This window comes from Eutrigla gurnardus (assembly GCF_963514095.1).
Source record: "Eutrigla gurnardus genome assembly, chromosome: 9".
NCBI lineage: Eukaryota > Metazoa > Chordata > Actinopteri > Perciformes > Triglidae > Eutrigla > Eutrigla gurnardus.
Window position 1 is genome coordinate 20,890,663 of NC_139923.1, and position 11,212 is coordinate 20,901,874.

General features: G+C 42.6%; 2 protein-coding genes across 2 annotated transcripts; both read left to right on the forward strand.

Moving 5' to 3' along the window:
* The first annotated feature begins 1,775 nt into the window (after positions 1-1,775).
* On the forward strand, positions 1,776-7,855 carry chkb (choline kinase beta). The gene is made up of 11 exons (XM_084018377.1): positions 1,776-2,280; positions 2,530-2,638; positions 2,763-2,876; positions 3,051-3,184; positions 3,266-3,370; positions 4,852-4,910; positions 5,704-5,791; positions 5,888-5,996; positions 6,626-6,732; positions 6,829-6,910; positions 7,026-7,855. The coding sequence occupies exons 1-11, from the start codon at positions 1,790-1,792 to the stop codon at positions 7,080-7,082; spliced, it is 1,455 nt and encodes a 484-aa protein (XP_083874503.1). The 5' UTR covers positions 1,776-1,789; the 3' UTR covers positions 7,083-7,855.
* A 263-nt stretch (positions 7,856-8,118) lies between these two features.
* On the forward strand, positions 8,119-11,134 carry LOC311018901 (kelch repeat and BTB domain-containing protein 13). Its single transcript, XM_084018009.1, has 8 exons — positions 8,119-8,887; positions 8,984-9,172; positions 9,273-9,457; positions 9,524-9,875; positions 10,004-10,149; positions 10,258-10,412; positions 10,491-10,648; positions 10,731-11,134. Exons 1-8 carry the CDS (start codon positions 8,636-8,638, stop codon positions 10,911-10,913), a joined length of 1,620 nt encoding a protein of 539 aa, XP_083874135.1. The 5' UTR covers positions 8,119-8,635; the 3' UTR covers positions 10,914-11,134.
* Positions 11,135-11,212: the final 78 nt, after the last annotated feature.

Sequence of the window (11,212 nt, forward strand, 5' to 3'; positions counted from 1 at the left end):
TTTCACCAGTTCTACAACTACTACTAATAAAACCAACATGTTTTTAATGTTTCTTTACATAACAGCCTTCTGTAATGAGACGCTGCATAACTATCCTTGCTTCCTTACACTGGCTACCTGTTGCTTTTAGAATTTATTTAATATTATATTGATTAATTAGAGGGCCCTGAGAAGCCTTGCCCCAAGTTATCTATCCAACCTATTATTACCTTATGTCCCTTCCTGCACCCTGAGACCCTCAGCGTGCAAAATTTCTGTCCTCCAATATTGTAAACTGGTATACAAATACAAGTGTACCCCATACATGGTCCTTATAGAAGCATACTTTTTTAATATTTAAGTAACATCCATCCATCCATCCATCCATTTTCTACCGCTTATCCTGTATTCAGGGTCGCGGGGGGGCTGGAGCCGATCCCAGCTGTCATTGGGCGAAGGCAGGGTACAGCCTGGACAGGACGCCAGTCTATCACAGGGCCGACATGTAGAGACAAACAACCATTCACGCTCACATTCACACCTACGGGCAATTTAGAGTCACCAATTAACCTATCCCCTATTTAAGTAACATAATATAGAAAATATAAATATTCCTAATAGTTGGCTTCTGAGAGACTAAGTATCATTATATGAGGAGAAGTGAAGTTCTATCTGAGCTGTGACCCTGCAAACAATTATCAAAACAGTCTACCTGCTGAATTGCCTTCATGACATCCGCAAGCAGATTTTCCTGCAGCAGAAATACGAATCAGGTCATGTGCTGACATCCATATTTCCAACAGTCTCAGTCCACGTTCCCATTCAGTCGCTCACACTTTCTTGCTGTTATTTTTGAACAAGACCTCACCTTAGACAAATACGTTAAATCAATAGTTCAAACCGGCTTTCATCAACTATCATCAACTTTCATCAAATATTTCAAGGATTAGACCATTCATGCCTCAGTCGTTTTGATTACTACAACGTTTATCCAAAGCTCTGCAGCCAGGATCTTGACTCAGGCCAGGAAACACGACCACATTACACCAATCCTTGCTTCCTTACGCTGGCTAACTGTTGCTTTTAGAATTGATTTAATATTATATCGATTACTTAGAGGACCCTGAGAAGCCTGGCCCCATGAAAGTTATCTATCTAAGTTACCTATTATTACCTTATGTCCCTTCCCGCACCCTGAGATCCTCAGATGTAGAATTTCTGGTTTTCTGCTTTTCATCAAGAAGTCCTCCAATATTGGAAACTGGTACACAAATACAACTGTACCGCACACATAGTCCTAATATGGAATAATAGGAGCATACTAATTAAGAGAAAACATTTTTTATGTATCTGGTCCATTATACATTTTTAGATAATTGTGGTATATATATCTTAACAACTAATAGCTTCACTGAAAAAATAAAATTTGGTTTGCACTAATTGGCATTATAACACAATAATAAAGGCAATTCCACAAGCAGCATGTTTAGTTTTATCAAACTTTTTCTGTTTAATCCAGATAAACCTGCGTTAGTTTTAGATTATGTAGTATGTTTTAGATTGAGATTTACCCATGTAATTCAACGTAGTTGAACATAAACACTTCATTTCCCAGAAACCTTCTACACACGGGAAGCTGACGCAGAAAGCCGCCACATACCAACGACCAATGAGCTCGAGGCTAAGAACGCGGAAGCGAACTCTGATTGGACGCTTAATACGCCAGGTTTCCAATCACAATTTTTTTCCGCGTCCGAGGAAGGAATCAGTTCGTGTGATTGTGGATTAATGGTCGCTATAATCCACCCCCATGCGGTTCATAGCACCCCACTATGTTTGGCTCTTCCGGTTACGTAGCCTGACCAGTGACGTTCGTTTGCCATCGAAGTGCCGTTTCACACCGGCACTTCGTACCGGCCCCCCGTTACTCTTCGCCCGCAAACTCACGATGCAGTCGAGCCGGAATGTGAGCAGCGGCAACGGTTGCCAGAAAGAGGACATGGACGGAGCCGACAAGGCGGGGCCGGAGCTTTTCAGCAGCATTCCCACTGTCACGACGGAAGATGTGGGCAAGACACGCGTGGTAAGCACGCTTAAAGTTAACGAGAGACACTTGAAGACCCCGAGCCCCCTGTTTGGGGCCGAAGGGGATGACGACTCTGAGGCGGAGGCTTTCAGAGACGGGAGGACCGAGGAGGTCGACCGGGACACCAGGGCGAGGGCGTTTGCTTGGTGCCGAGACTTCCTGTCAGAGTCGTGGAAGACGATCAAAGAGGATGAATTTCAAATCAGCATCGTCAGGTAAAGAGACAACACAGCTGAGAATCATGTCCCTCCCACAGTCATAGAGGGATTTAACGTTACTTGTTTCTTAAACGCGAATGGTTTTGTTTGTGACCCTGAACCTGTATTTGTATGGTCTGAAGTTGAATGATGTTGAAATGCTTTAAACATACAACCATTCTAAGAAAGATGCACTGGTGTTATCTGACAACATATGTGACGTAAACATTGCTCTAATGTGGTAATGTTGGTGTTTTTGTTTGGCAGTGGTGGGCTGAGTAATCTGCTGTACCTGTGCAGTTTGCCCAACCATGTGCACAGTGTGGAAGAGGAACCTCGCCAGGTGCTCCTCAGAATCTATGGTGCCATCTTACAGGTTGGTGTGTTGGTTATTTCAAGTCATTTTGTCCATGAAGTTGTATGGCTGGACACGTTAACTTATCCCTGCTGTAGCAGTGTCGTTTTAACCAACTCTAACTGTCTGTCTTGCTGTGATGCAGGGCGTGGACTCCCTGGTGTCGGAGAGCGTGATGTTTGCCATCCTGGCCGAACGAACTCTAGGACCAAAGCTTTACGGCATCTTTCCCGAAGGACGCTTGGAACAGTACCTTCCGGTATTATGCACACTTAACTGCACGCACGCACTGTGTGTATCTCCTGCTTCAGCCATAGCATCAATCATATCTTGTGTGTGTGTGGAGAATATAAAGTGGTTATAAATCGGTAGGGCTCTAGTTCTTTAGTGCAGAGAAATCATTTGTATCATCTGTATTCCTCTGTTTTCCCAGAATACCCGCATGCGCACAGATCAACTTTCAGATCCAGTCATATCAGCTGAGATTGCCACCAAGGTGGCACGTTTCCATGAAATGAGCATGCCCTTTAACAAAGAGCCCAAGTGGCTCTTCGCCACCATTGACAAGTAAGGACACCTTGATATCACTCTTTCTTTTACTAGAACTGTGTGTTTTTTAATATTTAAATGTGTTTTTTTTCCTTTTAGATACTTGGATCAAGTGATGAAGCTTGAATTTGTGCGTGAGGCACATGTGAAGAAGTACAAGAAGCTGATGAAGTTGGACCTGCCTGCTGAGCTGAAGAGCCTACGGTAAATTCTGTATACTGTTTATACATGAAGCCTTAAAACTTTGGCAGGTAGGGTAGATGGAAAAGTTGAATAATTGGGAAGGGCTTTATTTTGTATGGATGCCCTTGAAAGTTTGAATAAGGCATACGGGCTTCACCGGGTAACCCTGTTTACATCACAACACAAGGAATTGTGGGTAATCCGTTCAGACACAGTCTGCAGAAGTGCAGCAACTTGATGGGTTGAATAAACACTGCTGGTGTGGATGTTGGAATTGGGCCTGCGTGTGTCAAACTGCACTAATAAGCTCACCTCAATCACCCGTCTCTTTCTACCATGATCAAAGGTTACCGTGGTGATGGCACCTGTTTAGTGAGATAAGGTTTACCGTAACTGGTACGGTTTGCTCCATTTCAGATTTTCAGAGTCTGAATTTAACATAGATGCCGATGGGGCAGTCGCTCTTTCCCTCTCAGACTAAATGTCTGGCTAAAATATGGCTAAATGTATGAGTGTGTTAGATGACATAGTTGTATGTCTGCGTCGCGACTAGATTTGTTTTTGACTAAAAGTGTATAAAGGATCAAAATGGTGGGAAATTACATGGCTCCCCCAACTCCAGCTCTGAGTTCCATCCAGTCCTCACCGATGTGAAAGGCACTTTTACTAAGCTTCAAAGAAAGTTGCATATCTTACACGGTGTTAATGGGACACAAATGCATGAATTTCATCCATTCATTTGAATGAGAAATATCTTGTGCAAAACATTGAATATTTCTGATCTTATTAGAAGTATGAAAGAGAAAAGTAATAACACACATGCCCTGACTGAGCTGCACATTTTGATGTTTGAATGATGTTTAAATATGTAATGAGTTATAGGATGAAAACAGTCAAAAGAATAATAACAAAGATTTAGAAGAACTTGATTCCAGCATTCACACCAATAACAGATGACATATCACTTAGTAGGATCAGCGAGACCGCAACACATGACCTTGGACATATGTGCCTCAGTTAGACCCCTACTGATACTTGAGAAATTAAATTTAGAGGATACATTATACTAATAAAGAAACAACGAACAGGAAGAATATAATGAATCTTGCTACACAATTGTTTATAGTCTAAATGTCTGACCTTTGTCCCAGTGCCTCCACAACGTCACTGCAGAGTCCTTGGGGCAGTCTGACCTCGGCAGCCAATAGAAAATCAGCCCACTGTTTATTGTCGGTGTTAATCTATGAGCACATTTGTTATCTCGTAGAGATGTAACACTCTGACACTGAAGCAAAGTCTGCAGTCAAATAGTGAGAGTTGTAGATAACATGAGTGTCTGCGTGTCGTTGCCTCCATGTCGTAACTTTGCTCTTGGCCTCTGGCCGTAGTAACTACACTGTTATAAAGTACAGATGTCCTTGGCTCTAGGACATCTTCACTTGTATTTTGGACACTTTTTCCATCCTCACTTAACTCTGTTCATTTGCTTGTCTCCACTCCAGTGCGTTGCTGGCAGCGACTCCATCGCCAGTGGTGTTCTGCCACAATGACGTCCAGGAAGGTACAACTTAAACTGTCCTCTCGCTGCTCTTTTATGTATCCTTACGTTTCCTCACACATCTAATTTGGTCTGATTGATCAACGCTCTGGTTTAGCTGTCACCCTGCTGCGGAGAGCAGCGTATCACATTAGTCGGGCTGGGGTGTAGTTATTAATAGGAAAGGTGCACATTCATATGCATCACCCTGTGATTGGAAATGAGCCTCTGAAGTAGAGGAGGTGGCAGTCAGAGATTTAGTGTTTTTTAATGAATGGGACTCAAAGAACCTGCCACCCAACATCATACCCTTGTGTGATTGTGATGTATACGACCAATACATCTTATTCCAGAATCATGTGCAGTATGATGCTCCTGTAACAGTCTCCAGTCCTCTGACAGGTTGTCCACTTTACAGGTGGTCAAGTTCTCCCACACTTAACTGGGAAACTGGGGGCTTTGTGCATGAAGACATTGGTGAAATGGAAAAGGGCCTTCGTCAAAGTGTTGCCACAAAGTTTTAAGCACAGTCTATGTATCATATATCATTGTATGCTGTGGCCTTGTGATTTAGCATAATTGGAACTAAGGGGCAAGAAAAGTGGATTTTGGACACGTGCACATAATGTTGGCCATTCGGTGTATTTATGAGACAAAACTTCTCAATATAGCATATGTTTGTACATATGCACATACTTGCATGACTTATATTTTAGACACTAATCACAGAAACACTGGTCTAAACCTCAGCGTAGCTGAAGTAATCGGAACATGTTGATAATGTTGGTTTTCTCTCCTCCTCGTTTTGTCGCTGCAGGTAACGTTCTGATGCTGCACGAAAAGGACCACAACTCAACAGATACACTCATGCTGATTGACTTTGAGTATAGCAGTTACAATTATAGGTAAAGGAGTTTTACATCAACCGTGTTGATAGCTTTTGTTTAGAAATGGTAGACTGTGCTCTTATTAATGGAAATAACATATGTTCTGTTTTGTAGGGGTTTTGACTTTGGGAACCATTTCGTTGAGTGGATGTATGACTACACTTATAACCAGTGGCCCTTCTACAAAGCCATACCGGAGAACTATCCCACCAGAGAACAGCAGGTTAGTCTGAACCCCGTACAGCTATTAAAAAGGCAATCTACCTTTTTTTTAAACCCTTGCTCTTAATTAATAAAACACAGTTAAACAGAATGGGTCAAATAATCCTTTGTCATTATTAACTCAAGCAATGTCCCCTTTGCCCCCTTGGCTTTGACAACGCGACCGTTATCTCTGTGACAAAATGTGTCCACAGGCAGAAATATAAACATCTGGCAAAAAGCACCTCTGTGGTACTTCCCACTACAGGACCAGGTTTCACTATGGTTACTCACACGCAGACTCAAAAGTTCTAGATTTTCTATTTCTTGATGAAACATTAAATTTGCATTGCTAATTTTGAAATCTAAGATTTTAGTGATTCGTGTTTGGGCCTTTTGTGAAAGCCATCACTGGTCATGTGGAGCACAGACCCAGAAAACTTCCAAGGGAATATATGTGACAAGTGCTCTGATCACACAGCGCCATCGTGTGGTAAAACTTGAGTTCTAGAGAGGGCGATATCAAATTAATCAGAACATGGATCTACTTTTTCCATTTTGGAGGACCACTAGGATTAACTACGTCACACTAAAAATCTATTGTCTGCTTGTATTAAATGTGTCACAAATAATTTTGCTTTTTTATTTCAGCTTCTTTTTATCAGAAGTTATTTGGCAGAACAGAGAAGATACTCTGACATTCCCATGAACCTGAACCAGACGCAGCTTGAAGAGGACATGCTACTCGAGGCTAACAGGTAAGACATTCTTAATCATTTACAGCATCATGTTTGTCTTTTAAAGTTATATCACCTGGTTTCTTATGTCACCATCGTTTTTGTCTTGATTTGCAGGTATGCGTTAGCATCACATTTCCTCTGGGGACTTTGGTCCATCATTCAAGCAAAAATATCCAAGATTGAGTTTGGATACATGGTAAGTAAATGTTTTTTCTTTTACAGTCGTATGCAAACATTAGCTTCATATATTTATTTAAAAAACACACAATGATTTGAGTAAGCCCTATGAAATAAACCATATTGTTTTGCAGGACTATGCCCTGTGTCGGTTTGATGCCTACGCCAAGCAAAAAAAGCTCTTCTCCTGAGTTGCACCGTGTTGATCAGAATGTAATGTCTCTTTTTTTTCAACAATGTGATGTTATTGAAGCTCCAGTACTATGGCGCTCTGCTTATGACAAGCAATGTTGGGTGAAGCATCAATAGCATCGAATGTCGCTGATCATCTCTTGAGAAGCTCAGTCAATCGCATGGTCGGTTATTGTTATCCTGGTTGGCAGAGAATGAATGTTTTTAGATTTATAGTCATTTTGGTTTACTAAACTATTAATATTCAGCATTTTCTTTAGTTTTTAGTCATTCTACAACACTTCCTTCATCTGGTGTTCATTCTGCTGCATTCATGATTATTCTTTTATGGTCCAGTTATGATCAATTAAAAGCTTACACACATTCAGCAAATTATTGCACAAGGGCTATTTCATCCGTCTCACTGTACTCAACAATACTGCTGAAGGCAGTTAAATCCCTAATATTGGATCTGTTAACTGTACATTTCTTCTGCACGTTTAACTGTTGTCTGTTTAATTCAGCTTTTATTTTAGGTTTTGTCTTTGCCAAGAATCATAACTTAAAATATGTAAACATTTCAATCTGTATAATTACAAGTGGGGTTTTGATATTTACTGGAAGCTTTTTTACAATTCTGATATTTTTATTTTATTTATTAAGACTGAGTTTACTAACCTCAATTAACATCATGATATTCTTGTTTTACACATAGCTACCTAAGTTTACTTCTGAGAAGAAACATAACTCATTAACTACCTATAGCTGTTGTTTTTTTTAGATTTTTTCTTTTTTTTTTAAACATCCGTCCAGTTCATCCTGTTAAATAATGTCTGTATTATTTTGGTATTATTATTAAAAGCTAATAAATGTATGAGCTTAGAACCTGTGTCAGTGTTCCTGTTTTTTTCTCACATTTTACTATTTATTATTGTTGTTGTTATTTATTAACAGTTGTATTTTTTACATAATTACAGTTATCGTAATCATCATCAGTCATCATAACTGCTCAGTAACACGATTGGCCCTTGATGACGTTGAGAGCAGAGGGAAGGAGACCAGGTTTCCTTCCAGAGGGTCGACAGTTGTCCCGCCTTCATGTACCAAGAATAGACCGCACAGAAAGAAACAAGGCTGCTCAAAGATCGAGTGAAACTTTTGAATCCACCGGATCTCTAGCAGAACCAACACAAGTCCTGAAGTTGAAGATGTAGCCTCATGGGCGCTGCACGATTTCCTTGAACAAGCCGTTTCTTTCGGCATGTGGTCTAAATCTTTGCTCTCAGCTGTTCTACGGTCAGGCTGTCGAGGAGCACGTGACTGTGAGAACGGCATTTGGAAAAAGGGAGACGAGCCAGTGGAAACGTGGACTAAACGGATTGTTCTGTACTCTTATTTTTCCATTGCAGTCGCTGCTTGTATACCTTCAGGGGACTTGTGTTCCCTTATTTGGAGCTCTGGCCGTTCTGCATGTGTGATTGCAGCATTGGTTGAGTGAGCATTGCATTTTTAGACCCTTGTAGTTTTATCAAATAACATGGCACAGGCGTTATTAAAACTGGTATAATGTGAGATGAATCCTCTCAGGCAACATGTTATGAGACTTTTAGGGTGGATATGCTTTTGGCTGAAACATGTTCTTAGAGGGCTTTTGGGAGCTTTTCCAGCAGTCAAACGTCAGATTGCATCCCACGGTAGCACAAATACAGGATCACGTAAAGCAGACTCAGAGGAGTGGAAAACCAATGAGGAGCTTCGCATATATCACCCTGGAGACGGGGAAGAAACCATGGTTACAGTCCAAACCAGCACCTGTGCATTTCACGTAAGTATAAAAACAAAACCTCTCCCAAACATGCAGGTCAATCAGAAACTAAGTGGAGGCCGAGGAATTCTTTTAGTTTAATAATTCACTTTGAAGGTGGACCTTGGAAGACTCTCAGTGTGCAGCGAGTACTTCCGAGCCTTGTCCCAGTCCAGAATGAGAGAGACCTCAGAGGGCCTCATCCACCTGGACCATGTGTCCTCCTCCGTCTTTCACAATCTCCTTGAGTTCTCCTTCCATAATAAGTTCAAAGTCCCTCAGAAGGAGTTGGGCACACACATCCAGGTATGCAGACTTCATATCTCCATGTCTCGCCATCCGACCTCTCTCTCTCTATAATTCACCCCAAAATCAACATCCCGTGTCTCGTTTTCTCCCTCTGGAGGTCAGCAGCTACCTGCTGGCTGAGGCCTTCCTCTCCAAGTGCCTCTCAGTCCTCGCAGATGACCTCAGCCCAGCCAACTGTTGTGCGTACCTGAGTCTGGCTCAGGAGATCTGCTGTGTGGAGCTGAAGAAGACTGTGTTCGTCTACCTGAGTAGAAACCTGTTGGAGCTGCCTCACCTCATCAAGTATGCAATGCTTACGGTATACATGGCATGAATTCTTAGCACCGTTGACTGCATGTTTTCTCTCAGGTCTCTGAACGATGCCGACAAGGACAAAGTCATCGGTCTGAGGATGCAAGGAGACAGACGTCTCTGCAGCCTGAGGAAAGAGAACCTGACTTCCTGGAGCGACCCAGAAACGGAACGTGCCAGACACGTCTTCGCCCTGAAAGACTCGGAGGACGGCGGAGATTGGAATCCGGTTACGGAGCTTCCCTTCAAGGCTGATAAGTGGTGTTTCACGACAGTGGTCCTGTACAACTACCTGTTCATAATAGGAGGCTACCGGCAGCCTGTGAAGAGAGGCTGGGAGTTCAAGATGGCTTCCTTAAGGTATAATCCCTTTACTCAAACGTGGGCCGACACAGCGCCTCTCATTAAGGTGAGGCAGTCTTCTGGCTTGTGAATCAAGCTGATGGCCAGTCTGTTACCCAAAATAAAACTTGCCTCGCCTTCCACGGTCACAACTATCACACTAACGAAACCTGTCACCATCTGTTGCGTCCACAGCACAGAAGGCACTTCAGTGCAGTGGCCTGTGAAGGTTGCATTTATGCTGTGGGAGGCTGGTACTTGGACTCCCTGGTGAGCCCAGACTCCAGCACAGCTCTGTATACAGCTGTAGAACGCTATGACCCATGGGAGGACACATGGAGGTCTGTGTCGTTCAGCTGGGAGGGTTTTGGCACTGGTGTCTTCCTTTCAGAAAAGCATCCTTCAAGTATGTGTTGGCGTATTAGGTTTGACTGTGATCTCTGCCTCAGGTTTGTCTCTTCACTGCCACTCACTGACTTCCAGTTCACCGTGTCCCTGTCCCATGATGTGCCCCTTGCCACTAGCCTCGGACAATGTCTCTATGTGTTGGGGAGCATCCAGAGGACCGGAGAGAAACTGCTGCTGCAGTACAACACGTGTCGAGGTAAGGCAGAAAAGCAGAGCGTTGTTTTCTAGTTCGCCTATTGGGATGTGTGACAAACAGAGCTCCTGTATTCTTTAGACTCCTGGTCTGAACTGCTTCCCACCCTGACCAGAGCCGACACAGACCTCCCCACTCTTTACTTCCTGGGCGCCACTGACAGGCTGCTTGTGATTGGTGGGAACAACTCGGAGACTGTGGCCACATCATTCTGTGTGCAGTCACAGAAATGGGGACAGGTGTGAAACCGATGTATTGATAAAAAAAAAAACCATTAAGCCAAGTTCTGTGTATCTAAAGTGCAGTTCTGATCCTTTTTAGGTGCACAGGGCTGAGAAAGTGGCATTTGCAGGACAGGGGGTAGTCGTGGGGGACCAGGTCCTGATGCCGAGTATAGAGCACAACACTGTTGTAGAGCTGGATCTCCAAACTCTCTCCCTCAGAGTTCTCCCTCCTCTACCCATCTCCACCTGCTACGAAGCTGTCTTTTATCTTCACTTTTAATCCCATATTGTTTTTTTGTTTCGTTGTTTTTGTGGCTGAATGTAATAGTGCTTAAGTCTTTCTCAAACATAAGCAGATAAACTACTTAAGTGGATTATTCATCATTATATCTTAACATCTCTGAACTCTCTCAGTTTAAAATGAACATGTAAAGGCAGATTATCGTTAGATTTATGAAGAATATTGAGTTCAGAACTCAACTTCATTGTAAAACTGCTTTTAACCATACACACAGTATTCTCTGCCCCGCTGGTATGTGAGATTAAATACGTGGATTGGTCTTGAATCTTAAATTTCAG